Source organism: Nerophis lumbriciformis, linkage group LG26 (genome assembly GCF_033978685.3).
Source record: "Nerophis lumbriciformis linkage group LG26, RoL_Nlum_v2.1, whole genome shotgun sequence".
NCBI lineage: Eukaryota > Metazoa > Chordata > Actinopteri > Syngnathiformes > Syngnathidae > Nerophis > Nerophis lumbriciformis.
In genome coordinates this window covers 3,806,631-3,828,700 of record NC_084573.2, presented here as the reverse complement: position 1 = coordinate 3,828,700, position 22,070 = coordinate 3,806,631, and the positions used below count along the sequence as shown (strand labels likewise).

Below are 22,070 nucleotides of genomic sequence, written 5' to 3'. Positions count from 1 at the left end.
TTGAAGTAGTAACAGTTTTTTAATTGAGAAATGGTATTATGGAATTTCTGGAAAATCGGGAATTTTTCGAATCCTTGTTTCTTTGTCCTAACTTAAAAAAAATGTTTTGATGGTGGAATGGTTGAAAAATGTGAAAGAAGTCATCGCACTAAAAAAAGGTTGGAAATAAGTTTAGAAAAAAACAGGAATTCCTGGAAATTTATTGAACGTGGAACAATTATTGTTTAAATTTCAAGGATGAATTGAATGTGTTCCAGGTGGAATGGTTTGAATCGCTTGAAAAATGTGGGAATTGTGCAACTTGGAAAAATGTCCCATTCATTTGAATGGGAACTTCCTGGAAATTTTGGGAAAAGTGGGATTTTTTTTTAAAACGATTAGTACTGAATGAGCTGAATTGCTTGGTGTTGGAATTGTTTAAATCGGTCAAGAAATGTTGAAGTAGTAACAGTTTTTTAATTGAGAAATGGTATTATGGAATTTCTGGAAAATCGGGAATTTTCCAAGTCCTTGTTTCTTTGTCCTAACTTAAAAAAATGTTTTGACGGTGGAATGGTTGAAAAATGTGAAAGAAGTCATCGCACTAAAAAAGGTTGGAAATAAGGTTAGAAAAAAACAGGAATTCCTGGAAATTTATTGAACGTGGAAAAATTATTGTTTAAATTTCAAGGATGAATTGAATGTGTTCCAGGTGGAATGGTTTCAATCAGTTGAAAAATGTGGGAATCGTGCAACTTGGAAAAAATGTCCCATTCATTTGAATGGGAACTTCCTGGAAATTTTGGGAAAAGTGGGATTTTTAAAAAAACGATTAGTACTGAATGAGCTGAATTGCTTGGTGTTGGAATTGTTTAAATCGGTCAAGAAATGTTGAAGTAGTAACAGTTTTTTAATTGAGAAATGGTGTTAGGGAATTTCTGGAAAATCGGGAATTTTTCAAGTCCTTGTTTCTTTGTCCTAACTTAAAAAAAATGTTTTGATGGTGGAATGGTTGAAAAATGTGAAAGAAGTCATCGCACTAAAAAAGGTTGGAAATAAGGTTAGAAAAAAACAGGAATCCCTGGAAATTTATTGAACGTGGAAAAATTATTGTTTAAATTTCAAGGATGAATTTAATGTGTTCCAGGTGGAATGGTTTGAATCGGTTGAAAAATGTGGGAATTGTGCAGCTTGGAAAAATGTCCTATTCATTTGAATGGGAACTTCCTGGAAATTTTGGGAAAAGTGGGATTTTTAAAAAAACGATTAGTACTGAATGAGCTGAATTGCTTGGTGTTGGAATTGTTTAAATCGGTCAAGAAATGTTGAAGTAGTAACAGTTTTTTAATTGAGAAATGCTATTATGGAATTTCTGGAAAATCGGGAATTTTTCAAGTCCTTGTTTCTTTGTCCTAACTTAAAAAAAATGTTTTGACGGTGGAATGGTTGAAAAATGTGAAAGAAGTCATCGCACTAAAAAAGGTTGGAAATAAGGTTTGAAAAAAACAGGAATTCCTGGAAATTTATTGAACGTGGGAAAATTATTGTTTAAATTTCAAGGATGAATTGAATGTGTTCCAGGTGGAATGGTTTGAATAGCTTGAAAAATGTGGGAATCGTGCAACTTGGAAAAATGTCCCATTCATTTGAATGGGAACTTCCTGGAAATTTTGGGAAAAGTGGGATTTTTTTAAAAACGATTAGTACTGAATGAGCTGAATTGCTTGGTGTTGGAATTGTTTAAATCGGTCAAGAAATGTTGAAGTAGTAACAGTTTTTTAATTGAGAAATGCTATTATGGAATTTCGGGAAAATCGGGAATTTTTCAAGTCCTTCAATCAACTTGTTTCTTTGTCCTGACTTGGAAAAAAATGTTTTGACGGTGGAATGGTTGAAAAATGTGAAAGAAGTCATCGCACTAAAAAGGTTGGAAATAAGGTTAGAAAAAAAACAGAAATTCCTGGAAATTTATTGAACGTGGATAAATTATTGTTTAAATTTCAAGGATGAATTGAATGTGTTCCAGGTGGAATGGTTTGAATCGGTTGAAAAATGTGGGAATTGTGCAGCTTGGAAAAATGTCCCATTCATTTCAATGGGAACTTCCTGGAAATTTTGGGAAAAGCCGGATTTTTTTAAAAACGATTAGTCCTGAATGAGCTGAATTGGTTGGTGTTGGAATTGTTTAAATCGGTCAAGAAATGTTGAAGTAGTAACAGTTTTTTAATTGAGAAATGGTATTATGGAATTTCTGGAAAATCGGGAATTTTTCAAGTCCTTCTTTCTTTGTCCTAACTTAAAAGAATGTTTTGATGGTGGAATGGTTGAAAAATGTGAAAGAAGTCATCCCACTAAAAAAGGTTGGAAATAAGGTTAGAAAAAAAACAGAAATTCCTGGAAATTTATTGAACGTGGAAAAATTATTGTTTAAATTTCAAGGATGAATTGAATGTGTTCCAGGTGGAATGGTTTGAATAGCTTGAAAAATGTGGGAATCGTGCAACTTGGAAAAATGTCCCATTCATTTGAATGGGAACTTCCTGGAAATTTTGGGAAAAGCGGGATTTTTTTTAAAAACGATTAGTACTGAATGAGCTGAATTGCTTGGTGTTGGAATTGTTTAAATCGGTCAAGAAATGTTGAAGTAGTAACAGTTTTTTAATTGAGAAATGTTATTATGGAATTTCGGGAAAATCGGGAATTTTTCAAGTCTTTGTTTCTTTGTCCTAACTTTAAAAAATGTTTTGACGGTGGAATGGTTGAAAAATGTGAAAGAAGTCATCGCACTAAAAAAGGTTGGAAATAAGGTTAGAAAAAAACAGGAATTCCTGGAAATTTATTGAACGTGGAAAAATTATTGTTTAAATTTCAAGGATGAATTGAATGTGTTCCAGGTGGAATGGTTTGAATCGGTTGAAAAATGTGGGAATTGTGCAGCTTGGAAAAATGTCCCATTCATTTCAATGGGAACTTCCTGGAAATTTTGGGAAAAGCGGGATTTTTTTTTAAACGATTAGTCCTGAATGAGCTGAATTGGTTGGTGTTGGAATTGTTTAAATCGGTCAAGAAATGTTGAAGTAGTAACAGTTTTTTAATTGAGAAATGGTATTATGGAATTTCGGGAAAATCGGGAATTTTTCAAGTCCTTGTTTCTTTGTCTTAACTTAAAAAAATGTTTTGATGGTGGAATGGTTGAAAAATGTGAAAGAAGTCATCGCACTAAAAAAGGTTGGAAATAAGGTTAGAAAAAAAAAGGAATTCCTGGAAATTTATTGAACGTGGAAAAATTATTGTTTAAATTTCAAGGATGAATTGAATGTGTTCCAGGTGGAATGGTTTGAATAGCTTGAAAAATGTGGGAATCGTGCAACTTGGAAAAATGTCCCATTCATTTGAATGGGAACTTCCTGGAAATTTTGGGAAAAGTGGGATTTTTTTAAAAACGATTAGTACGGAATGAGCTGAATTGCTTGGTGTTGGAATTGTTTAAATCGATCAAGAAATGTTGAAGTAGTAACAGTTTTTTAATTGAGAAATGGTATTATGGAATTTCGGGAAAATCGGGAATTTTTGAAATCCTTGTTTCTTTGTCCTAACTTAAAAAAAATGTTTTGATGGTGGAATGGTTGAAAAATGTGAAAGAAGTCATCGCACTAAAAAAGGTTGGAAATAAGGTTAGAAAAAAACAGGAATTCCTGGAAATTTATTGAACGTGGAAAAATTGTTGTTTAAATTTCAAGGATGAATTGAATGTGTTCCAGGTGGAATGGTTTGAATCGGTTGAAAAATGTGGGAATCGTGCAACTTGGAAAAATGTCCCATTCATTTGAATGGGAACTTCCTGGAAATTTTGGGAAAAGCGGGATTTAAAAAAAAAACGATTAGTACTGAATGAGCTGAATTGGTTGGTGTTGGAATTGTTTAAATCGATCAAGAAATGTTGAAGTAGTAACAGTTTTTTAATTGAGAAATGGTATTATGGAATTTCGGGAAAATCGGGAATTTTTGAAATCCTTGTTTCTTTGTCCTAACTTAAAAAAAATGTTTTGATGGTGGAATGGTTGAAAAATGTGAAAGAAGTCATCGCACTAAAAAAGGTTGGAAATAAGGTTAGAAAAAAACAGGAATTCCTGGAAATGTATTGAACGTGGAAAAATTATTGTTTAAATTTCAAGGATGAATTGAATGTGTTCCAGGTGGAATGGTTTGAATCGGTTGAAAAATGTGGGAATCGTGCAACTTGGAAAAATGTCCCATTCATTTGAATGGGAACTTCCTGGAAATTTTGGGAAGAGCGGGATTTTTTTTTAAAACGATTAGTCCTGAATGAGCTGAATTGGTTGGTGTTGGAATTGTTTAAATCGGTCAAGAAATGTTGAAGTAGTAACAGTTTTTTAATTGAGAAATGGTATTATGGAATTTCTGGAAAATCGGGAATTTTTCAAGTCCTTGTTTCTTTGTCCTAACTTAAAAAAAATGTTTTGATGGTGGAATGGTTGAAAAATGTGAAAGAAGTCATCGCACTAAAAAAGGTTGGAAATAAGGTTAGAAAAAAACAGGAATTCCTGGAAATTTATTGAACGTGGAAAAATTATCGTTTAAATTTCCAGGATGAATTGAATGTGTTCCAGGTGGAATGGTTTGAATAGCTTGAAAAATGTGGGAATTGTGCAACTTGGAAAAATGTCCCATTCATTTGAATGGGAACTTCCTGGAAATTTTGGGAAAAGCGGGATTTTTAAAAAAACGATTAGTCCTGAATGAGCTGAATTGGTTGGTGTTGGAATTGTTTAAATCGGTCAAGAAATGTTGAGGTAGTAACAGTTTTTTAATTGAGAAATGGTATTATGGAAAATCGGGAAAATCGGGAATTTTTCAAGTCCGTGTTTCTTTGTCCTAACTTAAAAAAATGTTTTGATGGTGGAATGGTTGAAAAATGTGAAAGAAGTCATCGCACTAAAAAAGGTTGGAAATAAGGTTAGAAAAAAACAGGAATTCCTGGAAATGTATTGAACGTGGGAAAATTATTGTTTAAATTTCAAGGATGAATTGAATGTGTTCCAGGTGGAATGGTTTGAATAGCTTGAAAAATGTGGGAATTGTGCAACTTGGAAAAATGTCCCATTCATTTGAATGGGAACTTCCTGGAAATTTTGGGAAAAGTGAGATTTTTTTTAAAACGATTAGTACTGAATGAGCTGAATTGCTTGGTGTTGGAATTGTTTAAATCGGTCAAGAAATGTTGAAGTAGTAACAGTTTTTTAATTGAGAAATATTATTATGGAATTTCTGGAAAATTGGGAATTTTTTAAGTCCTTGTTTCTTCGTCCTAACTTAAAAAAATGTTTTGATGGTGGAATGGTTGAAAAATGTGAAAGAAGTCATCGCACTAAAAAGGTTGGAAATAAGGTTAGAAAAAAAACAGAAATTCCTGGAAATGTATTGAACGTGGAAAAATTATTGTTTAAATTTCAAGGATGAATTGAATGTGTTCCAGGTGGAATGGTTTGAATCAGTTGAAAAATGTGGGAATTGTGCAGCTTGGAAAAATGTCCCATTCATTTGAATGGGAACTTCCTGGAAATTTTGGGAAAAGCGGGATTTTTTAAAAACGATTAGTCCTGAATGAGCTGAATTGGTTGGTGATGGAATTGGTTAAATCGGTCAAGAAATGTTGAAGTGGTCAGTTTTTTAATTGAGAAATGGTATTATGGAATTTCGGGAAAATCGGGAATTTTTCAAGTCCTTGTTTCTTTGTCCTAACTTAAAAAAAAATGTTTTGATGGTGGAATGGTTGAAAAATGTGAAAGAAGTCATCGCACTAAAAAGGTTGGAAATAAGGTTAGAAAAAAAACAGAAATTCCTGGAAATTTATTGAACGTGGAAAAATTATTGTTTAAATTTCAAGGATGAATTGAATGTGTTCCAGGTGGAATGGTTTGAATAGCTTGAAAAATGTGGGAATCGTGCAACTTGGAAAAATGTCCCATTCATTTGAATGGGAACTTCCTGGAAATTTGGGGAAAAGCGGGATTTTTAAAAAAACGATTAGTACTGAATGAGCTGAATTGCTTGGTGTTGGAATTGTTTAAATCGGTCAAGAAATGTTGAAGTAGTAACAGTTTTTTAATTGAGAAATGTTATTATGGAATTTCTGGAAAATCGGGAATTTTTCAAGTACTTGTTTCTTTGTCCTAACTTAAAAAAATGTTTTGACGGTGGAATGGTTGAAAAAATGTGAAAGAAGTCATCGCACTAAAAAAGGTTGGAAATAAGGTTAGAAAAAAACAGGAATTCCTGGAAATTTATTGAACGTGGAAAAATTGTTGTTTAAATTTCAAGGATGAATTGAATGTGTTCCAGGTGGAATGGTTTGAATCGCTTGAAAAATGTGGGAATTGTGCAACTTGGAAAAATGTCCCATTCATTTGAATGGGAACTTTCTGGAAATTTTGGGAAAAGGGTTGTTTTTTTTTAAAACGATTAGTACTGAATGAGCTGAATTGCTTGGTGTTGGAATTGTTTAAATCGGTCAAGAAATGTTGAAGTAGTAACAGTTTTTTAATTGAGAAATATTATTATGGAATTTCAGGAAAATCGGGAATTTTTCAAGTCCTTCAACCAACTTGTTTCTTTGTCCTAACTTAAAAAAATGTTTTGATGGTGGAATGGTTGAAAAATGTGAAAGAAGTCATCGCACTAAAAAAGGTTGGAAATAAGGTTAGAAAAAAACAGGAAATCCTGGAAATTTATTGAACGTGGAAAAATTATTGTTTAAATTTCAAGGATGAATTGAATGTGTTCCAGGTGGAATGGTTTGAATAGCTTGAAAAATGTGGGAATCGTGCAACTTGGAAAAATGTCCCATTCATTTGAATGGGAACTTCCTGGAAATTTTGGGAAAAGTGGGATTTTTAAAAAAACGATTAGTATTGAATGAGCTGAATTGCTTGGTGTTGGAATTGTTTAAATCGGTCAAGAAATGTTGAAGTAGTCACCGTTTTTTAATTGAGAAATGTTATTATGGAATTTCGGGAAAATCGGGAATTTTTCAAGTCCTTGTTTCTTTGTCCTAACTTAAAACAATGTTTTGATGGTGGAATGGTTGAAAAATGTGAAAGAAGTCATCGCACTAAAAAAGGTTGGAAATAAGGTTAGAAAAAAACAGGAATTCCTGGAAATTTATTGAACGTGGAAAAATTATTGTTTAAATTTCAAGGATGAATTGAATGTGTTCCAGGTGGAATGGTTTGAATAGCTTGAAAAATGTGGGAATCGTGCAACTTGGAAAAATGTCCCATTCATTTGAATGGGAACTTCCTGGAAATTTTGGGAAAAGGGTTGTTTTTTTTTAAAACGATTAGTCCTGAATGAGCTGAATTGGTTGGTGTTGGAATTGTTTAAATCGGTCAAAAAATGTTGAAGTAGTAACAGTTTTTTAATTGAGAAATGGTATTATGGAATTTCGGGAAAATCGGGAATTTTTCAAGTCCTTGTTTCTTTGTCCTAACTTAAAAAAATGTTTTGACGGTGGAATGGTTGAAAAATGTGAAAGCATTGCACTAAAAAAGGTTGGAAATAAGGTTAGAAAAAAACAGGAATTCCTGGAAATGTATTGAACGTGGAAAAATGATTGTTTAAATTTCAAGGATGAATTGAATGTGTTCCAGGTGGAATGGTTTGAATAGCTTGAAAAATGTGGGAATCGTGCAACTTGGAAAAATGTCCCATTCATTTGAATGGGAACTTCCTGGAAATTTTGGGAAAAGTGGGATTTTTAAAACAACGATTAGTACTGAATGAGCTGAATTGCTTGGTGTTGGAATTGTTTAAATCGGTCAAGAAATGTTGAAGTAGTAACAGTTTTTTAATTGAGAAATGGTATTATGGAATTTCTGGAAAATCGGGAATTTTTCAAATCCTTGTTTCTTTGTCCTAACTTAAAAAAAAATGTTTTGATGGTGGAATGGTTGAAAAATGTGAAAGAAGTCATCGCACTAAAAAAGGTTGGAAATAAGGTTAGAAAAAACGGGAATTCCTGGAAATTTATTGAACGTGGAAAAATTATTGTTTAAATTTCAAGGATAAATTGAATGTGTTCCAGGTGGAATGGTTTGAATAGCTTGAAAAATGTGGGAATCGTGCAACTTGGAAAAATGTCCCATTCATTTGAATGGGAACTTCCTGGAAATTTTGGGAAAAGTGGGATTTTTTTAAAAACGATTAGTACTGAATGAGCTGAATTGGTTGGTGTTGGAATTGTTTAAATCGGTCAAGAAATGTTGAAGTAGTAACAGTTTTTTAATTGAGAAATGGTATTATGGAATTTCTGGAAAATCGGGAATTTTTCAAATCCTTGTTTCTTTGTCCTAACTTTAAAAAAATGTTTTGATGGTGGAATGGTTGAAAAATGTGAAAGAAGTCATCGCACTAAAAAAAGGTTGGAAATAAGGTTAGAAAAAAACAGGAATTCCTGGAAATTTATTGAACGTGGAAAAATTATTGTTTAAATTTCAAGGATGAATTGAATGTGTTCCAGGTGGAATGGTTTGAATCGCTTGAAAAATGTGGGAATTGTGCAGCTTGGAAAAATGTCCCATTCATTTCAATGGGAACTTCCTGGAAATTTTGGGAAAAGTGGGATTTTTTTTTAAAACGATTAGTACTGAATGAGCTGAATTGCTTGGTGTTGGAATTGTTTAAATCGGTCAAGAAATGTTGAAGTAGTAACAGTTTTTTAATTGAGAAATGGTATTATGGAATTTCTGGAAAATCGGGAATTTTTCAAGTCCTTGTTTCTTTGTCCTAACTTGAAAAAATGTTTTGATGGTGGAATGGTTGAAAAATGTGAAAGAAGTATCGCACTAAAAAAGGTTGGAAATAAGGTTAGAAAAATACAGGAATTCCTGGAAATTTATTGAACGTGGAACAATTATTGTTTAAATTTCAAGGATGAATTGAATGTGTTCCAGGTGGAATGGTTTGAATCGGTTGAAAAATGTGGGAATTGTGCATCTTGGAAAAATGTCCCATTCATTTCAATGGGAACTTCCTGGAAATTTTGGGAAAAGTGGGATTTTTTTCAAAAATTATTAAAGGCATGAATGTCCTGAACAAGCTGAATTGGTTGGTGTTGGAATTGTTTAAATCGGTCAAGAAATGTTGAAGTAGTAACAGTTTTTTAATTGAAAACTGGTGTTAGGGATTTTCGGGAAAAACGGGAATTTTTCAAGTTGTTAAACCAACTTAGTTTTTGTCCTGACTAAGAGCAATGTTTTGACAATAGAACGGTTAAAATGGGTTGAAAAATGTGAACAGAGTCATCACACTAAAAAAGTTGGAAATAAAGTTAAAAAAAAAACAGGAATTCCTGGAATTTTGTTGAACGTGGGAAAATGGTTGTTTGAATTTCCAGGATGACTTGAATCGGTTGAAAAATGTAGGGATTGTGGAAGTTTGAAAAATGGATAATTCATTTTGAATAGGAAAAATGTCCCTAAAGACTGGGAATTTTCGGTAATCCTGGAATTTTTTTTATAATTGTTGAAAGGGAGCACACAATTCATGAACATGCAGAATATTTTGAAGTTGGGAGGGTTTGAATCGGATAAAACACGTGGGAGTTGTGGAACTTTGAAAAATGTCCCATTCATTTAAATGGGAATTTCATGCAGATTTGGGAATTTCGGGAAAAGAGGGAATTTTTTGGAAAATGCTAAAAAAGTTTGAATATTCTTGGTTGGTGTTGGAATTTTTCAATTCAGTCGAAAAATGTTGAAGTAGTAACATTTTTCATTGAGAAATGGTATTACGGAATTCCTGGAATTTCGGGAAAACCGGGAATTTTTCCAGTTCAAAAACAACTTCTTTTTTTTTGTCCTGATTAAGAGGAATGTTTTGACGGTAGAATGGTTAAAGTGGGTTGAAAAATGTGGAAGGTGTAGTCAACAGAAAAAAGGGTGAAGATAGGGTGTGGAAAACTGGGAATTCTGGGAATTCCTGGAATTTATTTGAACTTGGCAAAATTATAGTAATTTCAGGAAAACCGGGAATTTTTTAAGTTCTTAAACAAACTTTGTTTTTTGTCCTGACTAAGAGGAATGTTTTGACGGTGGAACGGTTGAATTGGGTTGAAAAATGTGAAAGAAGTCATCGCACTAAAAAAAGGTTGGAAATAAAGTTAGAAAAAAACAGGAATTTTTGGAGTTTCGGGAATTTTCCAGTTCATAAAAACAAATTAGTTTTTTGTCCTGACTAAGAGGAATGTTTTGAGGCTGGAACAGTTGAAGTGGGTTGAAAAATGTGGAAGGAGTAGTCGCCAGAAAAAAAGGTGAAAATAGCGTTTGGAAAACCGGGAATTCTAGCAATTCCTGGAATTGTTTTGAACTTGGAAACATAATAGTTTGAATGTGCAGCATGAGTGGAATGTGTTGATGTTGGAATGGTTTGAATTGGTTGAAAAATGTGGGAATAGTGGAAGTTTGAAAAATGTCCCATTCATTTCAATGGGAACTTCCTGGAAATTTGGGGAAAAGCGGGATTTGTTTTGGAAATGATTAGGAGCATGAATGTCCTGAACGAGCTGAATTGGTTGGTGTTGGAATTGTTTAAATCGGTCAAGAAATGTTGAAGTAGTAACAGTTTTTTAATTGAAAAATGGTATTATGGAATTTCGGGAAAACCGGGAATTTTTCAAGTTCTTAAACCAACTTTGTTTTTTGTCCTGACGAAGAGGAATGTTTTGACGGTGGAACAGTTGAAATGGGTTGAAAAATGTGAAAGGAGTCATCGCACTAAAAAGGTTGGAAATAAGGTTAGAAAAAAAACAGGAATTCCTGGAAATTTGTAGAACGTGGAAACATGGTTGTTTGAATTTTCAGGATGAGTTTAATGTGTTGGAGGTGGAATGGTTTCTATCGATAGAAAAATGTGGGAATTGTGGAAGATGGAAAACTGGATCATTCATTTTGAATGGGGAAAATGTCCCTAAAAACTGGGAATTCTCGGAAATCCGGGAATTTTTTTTTTATAATTGTTGAAGTAGAGCACACAATTCCTGAACAGGCAAAATAATTTGAAGTTGGAACGGAATGTTTTTTTCAAAATGCTAAAAAAAAAAATTAATGTTCTGAATGAGTTGAAATGGTTGGTGTTGGAATTTTTAAAAATCGATAGTAAAAAATGTTATTGAAAAATGGTATTAAAGAATTCCTGGAATTTCGGGAAAACCGGGAATTATTCCAGTTTAAAAAAAAAAAAAAATGTTGTCCTGATTAAGAGGAATGTTTTGACGGTGGAACGGTTGAAGTGGGTTGAAAAATGTGGAAAGAGTAGGCACCAGAAAAAAGGTTTTGAAAAAAAATTGAATTGTGGGAATTCCTGGGAAAAAAAATTTGAACTTGGAAAATGTTGAAGGTGGAATGGTTTGAATCGGTTGAAAAACGTGGGCATTGTAGAAGATGGAAAAATGGATCATTCATTTTCAATGGGGAAAATGTCCCTAAAAACTGGGAATTCTCGGAAATCTGGGAATTGTTTTTATAATTGTTGAAATAGAGCACACTATTCCTGAACAGGTGGAATATTTTGAAGTTGGAACGGTTTGAATCGGATGGAAAATATGGGAGTTGTGGAACTTTGAAAAATGTCCCATTCTTTTAAATCGAAATTTCATGGAAATTTGGGAATTTCAAGGAAATTTGGGAATTTCGGGAAAAGCGGGAATTTTTTTCAAAATTCAAACAAATTTGAATGTTCTGAATGAGTTGAAATGGTTGGTGTTGGAATTTTTTAAAATCGGTAGTAAAAAATGGTATTGAAAAATGGTATTAAAGAATTCCTGGAATTTCGGGAAAACCGGGAATTATTCCAGTTTTAAAAAAAACGTAATTTTTGTCCTGATTAAGAGGAATGTTTTGACGGTGGAACGGTTGAGGTGGGTTGAAAAATGTGGAAAGAGTAGGCACCAGAAAAAAGGTTTTGAAAAAAAATTGAATTGTGGGAATTCCTGGAATTTATTTTGAACTTGGAAAATGTTGAAGGTGGAATGGTTTGAGTCGGTTGAAAAACATGGGAATTGTAGAAAATGGAAAAATGGATCATTCATTTTGACTGGGGAAAATGTCCCCAAAAACTGGGAATTCTCGGAAATCCGGGAATTTTTTAAATAATTGTTGAAATAGAGCACACTATTCCTGAACAGGTGGAATATTTTGAAGTTGAAACGGTTTGAATCGGATGAAAAATATGGGAGTTGTAGAACTTTGAAAAATGTCCCATTCTTTTAAATCGGAATTTCGTGGAAATTTGGGAATTTCAAGGAAATTTGGGAATTTCAGGAAAAGCGGGAATTTTTTTCAAAATTCGAAAAAATGTGAATGTTCTGAATGAGTTGAAATGGTTGGTGTTGGAAATTTTTAAATCGGTAGTAACATTTTTTATTGAGAAATGGTATTACAGGATTCCTGGAATTTCGGGACAACCGGGAATTATTCCAGTTAAAAAACAACTTAATTTTTGTCCTGATTAAGAGGAATGTTTTGACGGTGGAACAGTTGAAGTGGGTTGAAAAATGTGGAAAGAGTAGGCGCCAGAAAAAAGGGTGTAAAAAGGTTTTGGAAAAAAAAGGAATTCTGTGAATTCTTGGAATTTTTTTTGAACTTGGGAAATGTTGAAGGTGGAATGGTTTGAATCAGTTGAAAAATGTGGAAATGGTGGAAGTTTGAAAAATGGCCGATTCATTTTGAATGGGGAAAAATGTCCCGGAAAACCTGGAATTCTGGGAAATCTGGGAATTTGGGGGATTTGTCAATGGAAAGCCCGCAATTCCCCAATAGGCTGAACAGTTGGAAGTTGGAACAGTTTGAATCGGATAAAAAATGTGAGAGTTGTGGAACTTCTAAAAATATTTCATTGATTTCAATGGGAATTTCATGGAAATTTGGGAATTTCAGGAAAAGCGGAAATGTTTTTGAACATGCTAAAAAAATATGAATGTTCTAAATGAGTTGAAATGGTTGGTGTTGGAATTTTTCAAATCGGTTGAGAAATGTTGACATTTTGAATAAAGAAATAGTATTACGGAATTCCTGGAATTTCGGGAAAACCGGGAATTTTTCAGTTCAAAACACAACTTTGTTTTTTTTTCCTGACTAAAAGGAATGTTTTGATGCTGTAACGGTCTAAGTGGGTTGAAAAATGTGGAAGGAGTAGTAGCCAGAAAAAAGGGTGAAAAAAGGGTTTGGAAAAAACGGGAATTCTGGGAATTCCCGAAAAAAAATTAACTTGGAAAAATCATAGCTTGAATGTCCAGGATGAGTTTAATGTATTGAAGGTGGAATGGTTTGAATAGGTTGCAAAATGTGGAAATGGTGGAAGTTTGAAAAATGGCCAATTCATTTTGAATGGGAAAAATGTCCCGGAAAACCTGGAATTCTGGGAAATCTGGGAATTTTTTGGAATTTGTCAAGGGAAAGCAGAAGGTAGAGGTAGAGCGCGGCAAAATCTGGAGAAGAAGAAAAATAATAAATAGATGAATTTTGGTGTAGAAAACATTATTGTGTGAATGTTTTGGAGCATTCACACAATAGATGAATTTTGTGTAGAAAACTTTGGAGCATTCACACAATAAATAGATAAATTTTGTGTAGAAAACTTTGGAGCATTCACACAATAAATAGATACATTTTGTGTAGAAAACTTTGGAGCATTCACACAATAAATAGATGAATTTTGTGTAGAAAACTTTGGAGCATTCACACAATAAATAGATGAATTTTGTGTAGAAGACTTTGGAGCATTCACACAATAAATAGATGAATTTTGTGTAGAAAACTTTGGAGCATTCACACAATAAATAGATTAATTCTATATAGAAAACTTTGGAGCATTCACACAATAAATAGATGAATTTTGTGTAGAAAACTTTGGCGCATTCACACAATAAATAGATGAATTTTGTGTAGAAAACTTTGGAGCATTCACACAATAAATAGATGAATTTTGTGTAGAAAACTTTGGAGCATTCACACAATAAATAGATGAATTTTGTGCAGAAAACTTTGGAGCATTCACACAATAAATAGATGAATTTTGTGTAGAAAACTTTGGAGCATTCACACAATAAATAGATGAATTTTGTGTAGAAAACTTTGGAGCATTCACACAATAAATAGATTAATTCTATATAGAAAACTTTGGAGCATTCACACAATAAATAGATGAATTTTGTGTAGAAAACTTTGGAGCATTCACACAATAAATAGATGAATTTTGTGTAGAAAACTTTGGAGCATTCACACAATAAATAGATGAATTTTGTGCAGAAAACTTTGGAGCATTCACACAATAAATAGATGAATTTTGTGCAGAAAACTTTGGAGCATTTACACAATAAATAGATGAATTTTGTGTAGAAAACTTTGGAGCATTCACACAATAAAAAGATGAATTTTGTGTAGAAAACTTTGGAGCATTCACACAATAAATAGATGAATTTTGTGCAGAAAACGTTGAAGCATTCACACAATAAATTGATGAATTTTGTGTAGAAAACTTTAGAGCATTCACACAATAAATAGATGAATTTTGTGTAGAAAACTTTGGAGCAATCACACAATAAATAGATGGATTTTGTGTAGAAAACTTTGGAGCATTCACACAATAAATAGATGCATTTTGTGTAGAAAACTTTGGAGCATTCACACAATAAATAGATGAATTTTGTGTAGAAAACTTTGGAGCATTCACACGAGATTAATTTTGTGTAGAAAACTTTGGAGCATTCACATGATGAATAGATTAATTTTGTGTAGAAGACTTTGGAGCATTCACATAATAAATAGATGAATTTTGTGCAGAAAACTTTGGAGCATTCACACAATAAATACATGAATTTTGTGTAGAAAGCTTGTGAGCATTCACACAATAAATAGATGAATTTTGTGTAGAAAACTTTGGAGCATTCACACAATAAATAGATGAATTTCGTGTAGAAAACTTTGGAGCATTCACACAATAAATAGATGAATTTTGTGCAGAAAACTTTGGAGCATTCACACAATAAATAGATGAATTTTGTGTAGAAAGCTTGTGAGCATTCACACAATAAATAGATGAATTTTGTGTAGATCGTTTTGGAGCATTCACACAATAAATAGATGAATTTTGTGTAGAAAACTTTAGAGCATTCACACAATAAATAGATGAATTTTGTGTAAAAATTTTTGAAGCATTCACACAATAAATAGATTAATTTTGTGCAGAAAACTTTGGAGCATTCACACAATAAATAGATTAATTTTGTGTAGAAAACTTTGGAGCATTCACACAATAGATGAATTTTGTGTAGAAAACTTTGGAGCATTCACACAATAAATAGATGAATTTTGTGTAGAAGACTTTGGAGCATTCAGACAATAAATAGATTAATTTTGTGTAGAAAACTTTGGAGAATTCACACGATCGATGAATTTTGTGAAGAAAACTTTGGAGCATTCACTCAATAAATAGATGAATTTTGTGCAGAAAACTTTGGAGCATTCACACAATAAATAGATGAATTTTGTGTAGAAAACTTTGGAGCATTCATACAATAAATAGATGAATTTTGTGTAGAAAACTTTGGAGCATTCACACAATAAATAGATGAATTTTTGTGTGGAAAACTTTGGAGCATTCACACAATAAATAGATGAATTTTGTGTAGAAGACTTTGGAGCATTCACACAATAAATAGATGAATTTTGTGTCGAAGACTTTGGAGAATTCACACAATAAATAGATTAATTGTGTGTAGAAGACTTTGGAGCATTCACACAATAAATAGATGAATTTTGTGTAGAAGACTTTGGAGCATTCACACAATAAATAGATGGATTTTGTGTAGAAAACTTTGGAGCATTCACACAATAAATAGATGGATTTTGTGTAGAAACTTTGGAGCATTCACACAATAAATAGATGAATTTTGTGTAGAAAACTTTGGAGCATTCACACAATAAATAGAGGAATTTTGTGTAGAAAACTTTGGAGCATTCACACAATAAATAGATGGATTTTGTGTCGAAAACTTTGGAGCATTCACACAATAAATAGATGAATTTTGTGTAGAAAACTTTGGAGCATTCACACAATAAATAGATGAATTTTGTGTAGAAGACTTTGGAGCATTCACACAATAAATAGATGAATTTTGTGTAGAAGACTTTGGAGCATTCACACAATAAATAGATACATTTTGTGTAAAAAACTTTGGAGCATTCACACAATAAATAGATGAATTTTGTGTAGAAAACTTTGGAGCATTCACACAATAAATAGATGAATTTTGTGTAGAAAACTTTAGAGCATTCACACAATAAATAGATGAATTTTGTGTAGAAAACTTTAGAGCATTCACACAATAAATAGATGAATTTTGTGTACAAAACTTTGGAGCATTCACACAATAAATAGATGAATTTTGTGCAGAAAACTTTGGAGCATTCACACAATAAATAGATGAATTTTGTGTAGAAAACTTTGGAGCATTCATACAATAAATAGATGAATTTTGTGTAGAAAACTTTGGAGCATTCACACAATAAATAGATGAATTTTTGTGCGGAAAACTTTGGAGCATTCACACAATAAATAGATGAATTTTGTGTAGAAGACTTTGGAGCATTCACACAATAAATAGATGAATTTTGTGTAGAAGACTTTGGAGAATTCACACAATAAATAGATTAATTGTGTGTAGAAGACTTTGGAGCATTCACACAATAAATAGATGAATTTTGTGTAGAAGACTTTGGAGCATTCACACAATAAATAGATGGATTTTGTGTAGAAAACTTTGGAGCATTCACACAATAAATAGATGGATTTTGTGTAGAAACTTTGGAGCATTCACACAATAAATAGATGAATTTTGTGTAGAAAACTTTGGAGCATTCACACAATAAATAGAGGAATTTTGTGTAGAAAACTTTGGAGCATTCACACAATAAATAGATGGATTTTGTGTCGAAAACTTTGGAGCATTCACACAATAAATAGATGAATTTTGTGTAGAAAACTTTGGAGCATTCACACAATAAATAGATGAATTTTGTGTAGAAGACTTTGGAGCATTCACACAATAAATAGATGCATTTTGTGTAGAAAACTTTGGAGCATTCACACAATAAATAGATGAATTTTGTGTAGAGAACTTTGGAGCATTCACACAATAAATAGAGGCATTTTGTGTAGAAAACTTTGGAGCATTCACACAATAAATAAAGGAATTTTGTGTAGAAAACTTTGGAGCACTCACACTAGATTAATTTTGTGGAGAAAACTTTGGAGCATTCACACAATAAATAGATGAATTTTGTGTAGAAAACTTTGGAGCATTCACATAATAAATAGATGAATTTTGTGTAGAAAACTTTGGAGCATTCACGCAATAAATAGATTAATTTTGTGTAGAAAACGTTGGAGCATTCACACAATAAATAGATTAATTTTGTGCAGAAAACTTTGGAGCATTCACACAATAAATAGATTAATTTTGTGTAGACAACTTTGGAGCATTCACACAATAAATAGATGAATTTTGTGGAGAAAACTTTGGCGCATTCACACAATAAATAGATACATTTTGTGTAGAAAACCACACCACTAACCTGTCTGCCCACTCAGAGTTCTGGAGCAACACAGTCTGTCCAAGGAGCAGTGGGAGGACAAGATCCAGGTCTGGCACGAGGAGCACGGATGCATGTTGAAGTAAGTCTTTGTCTGGACAATCTTTACCAGGAGTGGGCCGATCCGATATGGATAACGATTTGATACCAGCAGATATCGGCTTTGCCTCTAAAATCTCCAATACGAGTTCCGATGCGAGCGGTTAACGTGGAAATGTCCGCCAACAAGCGCACACGTTGGATCTTCTCCTGAATTTTAGTGAAGTCATTTACAAAAGGTGGGCTGTAGGCTGCGAGGAGCGAGCAGCTACACAACAGCCAAGCGCACAAGAGCGCACAAGCATTCCTAATGAGTGTCCCTTATTGAACAATATCACAGTCTAAGATGCCGTTTGTCAACGTAAGCAAGCATCGGATAATTAGTCGCATATTACTTACACGGGCCTACCAGGGAGTATCCAGTAACAAACGTGTCCGCATCATTCAACTTACCATGAACTATGAATTACTGTTACCAAATAGGTGTCGCCAAACCACAAACGAACACTGTCAGGTTCAAACGCTGATACCATGAGTGTGTTGTGCAGGTGTTTGGTTTATATGGACGGGAGGGGGGAGGTGTTTGTTATGCGGGATTAATTTGTGGCATTTTAAATATAAGCCTGGTTGTGTTGTGGCTAATAGAGTATATATATATGTCTTGTGTTTATTTACTGTTTTAGTTTAAATCTATTATTATTATTATTATTATTACATTAAAATTAATGTATTCATTGTATTTTATTCTATTTTATTTCAATTAAATTAAATTTACCAGCCGGTAAACTTGACCGCTGGTTTACCAGTAACGTCCAAATTTGAGTAGGGAAACAAAAACACACACACACCGGCTCGCCCAAATCTCCAGGACACATTCAGGGTCTCACAGACAGTCGGAAATGGTATCGCGCGTTTCCTCCACACCTGTGTTAAAAACAAATCTCTTAACGTAGTTCCGTTTAAAACATCAGGTTTACCCGAACCGCTCCCAAAAGTCCACCCTTAAACATTTTGACGTGACTTTGTCCCCCGCAGGGAGGAGGCCATGATCGAGTACCTGAAGATCGCCCAGGACTTGGAGATGTACGGCATCAACTACTTTGAGATCAAGAACAAGAAGAACACCGACCTGTGGTTGGGCGTGGACGCTCTGGGCCTCAACATCTACGAGAAGGACGACAGGTGGGAACGAAACATTTCTTTGGCGAGCGTTGACCCGCCGGCGCACCTTTCGGTCGTTCACCTCCTCTTCCTCCCGACCGACATTTGTTAGGGGAGGCCGTTGAACTCTTGCATTTGGTTCTACTGGACAACAAGCAAAGTTCTCACCGTTGTTTGGGTTCGGGCACCAATCCAAGGGATTTGTTCATTTTTTTCAGGATGACCCCTAAGATCGGATTCCCCTGGAGTGAAATCAGGAACATTTCTTTCAACGATAAGAAGTTCATCATCAAGCCCATTGACAAGAAGTCCCCTGTAAGTACCGTGCGTGCCTGTAAATACAAAAGCAGTGGGACCTGATATTCAGCTGGGAATGACTAAAACAGTAAATAAACACAATTAGCCACAACACAACCAGGCTTATATTTAAAATGCCACAAATTAATCCCGCATAACAAACACATCCCGTCCATATAACCCGCCAATACAACTCAAACACCTGCACAACACACTCAATCCCACAGCCCAAAGTACCGTTCACCTCCCCAAAGTTCATAAAGCACATATATTTCCCCATTAATTTGAGCGAGGATGAAAGATTTGTGGATGAGGAAAGTGAGAGTGAAGGACTAGAGGGCAGTGGGAGCGATTCAGATAGGGAAGATGCTGTGAGAGGCGGGTGGGACCTGATATTCAGCTGGGAATGACTAAAACAGTAAATAAACACAAGACATACAGGTAAAAGCCAGTAAATTAGAATATTTTGAAAAACTTGATTTATTTCAGTAATTGTATTCAAAAGGTGTAACTTGTACATTATATTTATTCATTGCACACAGACTGATGCATTCAAATGTTTATTTCATTTAATTTTGATGATTTGAAGTGGCAACAAATGAAAATCCAAAATTCCATGTGTCACAAAATTAGAATATTACTTAAGGCTAATACAAAAAAGGGATTTTTAGAAATGTTGGCCAACTGAAAAGTATGAAAATGAAAATATGAGCATGTACAATACTCAATACTTGGTTGGAGCTCCTTTTGCCTCAATTACTGCGTTAATGCGGCGTGGCATGGAGTCGATGAGTTTCTGGCACTGCTCAGGTGTTATGAGAGCCCAGGTTGCTCTGATAGTGGCCTTCAACTCTTCTGCGTTTTTGGGTCTGGCATTCTGCATCTTCCTTTTCACAATACCCCACAGATTTTCTATGGGGCTAAGGTCAGGGGAGTTGGCGGGCCAATTTAGAACAGAAATACCATGGTCCGTAAACCAGGCACGGGTAGATTTTGCGCTGTGTGCAGGCGCCAAGTCCTGTTGGAACTTGAAATCTCCATCTCCATAGAGCAGGTCAGCAGCAGGAAGCATGAAGTGCTCTAAAACTTGCTGGTAGACGGCTGCGTTGACCCTGGATCTCAGGAAACAGAGTGGACCGACACCAGCTGGACTGCTGCTGAGTGGTCCAAAGTCATGTTTTCTGACGAAAGCAAATTTTGCATTTCCTTTGGAAATCGAGGTCCCAGAGTCTTGAGGAAGACAGGAGAGGCACAGGATCCACGTTGCCTGAAGTCTAGTGTAAAGTTTCCACCATCAGTGATGGTTTGGGGTGCCATGTCATCTGCTGGTGTCGGTCCACTCTGTTTCCTGAGATCCAGGGTCAACGCAGCCGTCTACCAGCAAGTTTTAGAGCACTTCATGCTTCCTGCTGCTGACCTGCTCTATGGAGATGGAGATTTCAAGTTCCAACAGGACTTGGCGCCTGCACACAGCGCAAAATCTACCCGTGCCTGGTTTACGGACCATGGTATTTCTGTTCTAAATTGGCCCGCCAACTCCCCTGACCTTAGCCCCATAGAAAATCTGTGGGGTATTGTGAAAAGGAAGATGCAGAATGCCAGACCCAAAAACGCAGAAGAGTTGAAGACCACTATCAGAGCAACCTGGGCTCTCATAACACCTGAGCAGTGCCAGAAACTCATCGACTCCATGCCACGCCGCATTAACGCAGTAATTGAGGCAAAAGGAGCTCCAACCAAGTATTGAGTATTGTACATGCTCATATTTTTCATTTTCATACTTTTCAGTTGGCCAACATTTCTAAAAATCCCTTTTTTGTATTAGCCTTACACAATATTCTAATTTTGTGACACACGGAATTTTGGATTTTCATTTGTTGCCACTTCAAATCATCAAAATTAAATGAAATAAACATTTGAATGCATCAGTCTGTGTGCAATGAATAAATATAATGTACAAGTTACACCTTTTGAATGCAATTACTGAAATAAATCAAGTTTTTCAAAATATTCTAATTTACTGGCTTTTACCTGTATATACTCTATTAGCCACAACACAACCAGGCTTATATTTAAAATGCCACAAATTAATCCCGCATAACAAACACCTCCCCCCTCCCGTCCATACATCAAATCAAATCAAATCAACTTTATTTATAAAGCACATTTAAAATTTACCACAGGGGTAGCCAAAGTGCTGTACAATGGGCAGGTTAAAAGATAAAACGAGTACCAAGCAAACACAACACAACACAAACAGAACAAAATAAAAATAAAATAGAATAAATAAAAACATAAAAACAGGATCACAGCAGGTGTATTATGGGGCGCCATTGCAGGATGGATATCACTCAGTGTTAAAAGCCATGGAATAAAAGTATGTTTTTAAGAGAGATTTAAAAACAGGAAGAGAGGAGGCTTGTCTAACACTCAGGGGTAGGTCGTTCCAGAGCTTGGGAGCAGCAACGGCGAAAGCTCTGTCACCTCTAAGCTTCAGCCTTGTGGAGGTCAACGTTGGGGGAGGGAGAGCGACTTGGACCGAACAACATAACTTCTGTTTTATCTTCATTTAGGCTCAGGAAGTTAGCTGAAAGCCAGACTTTGATGTCGTGCAGGCAGTCAATAAAACGTTGAACCGTGTTATTTTGTGCCATGGGAAAATAAATCTGGCAATCATCGGCGTAAAAATGAAATGCAATACTGTACTTCCTAAAAATAGAACCAAGGGGGAGAAGGTAAAGCGCAAACAAAATTGGGGCAAGGATTGAGCCCTGGGGGACCCCATGTGGTAAAGGAGCTGTGGAAGACATAAAACTGTCTACTTTTACACAAAAACTCCTGTCGGTTAGGTACGACCGGAACCAGTTGAGGGCGGCGCCCTTAAAGCCCACACAGTTCTCAAGACGAGTGATTAAGGTGGCGTGG

General features: G+C 34.6%; 1 protein-coding gene across 1 annotated transcript in view; it reads left to right on the top strand.

Moving 5' to 3' along the window:
- Positions 1–22,070, top strand: part of ezra (ezrin a) — an 89,072-nt gene that overhangs the window by 51,047 nt on the left and 15,955 nt on the right. The window contains exons 5-7 of the mRNA XM_061987650.2: positions 17,647–17,730; positions 18,723–18,869; positions 19,067–19,163. Coding sequence (XP_061843634.1) covers positions 17,647–17,730; positions 18,723–18,869; positions 19,067–19,163 — 328 coding nt within the window. The remainder of the gene's footprint in view (positions 1–17,646; positions 17,731–18,722; positions 18,870–19,066; positions 19,164–22,070) is intronic.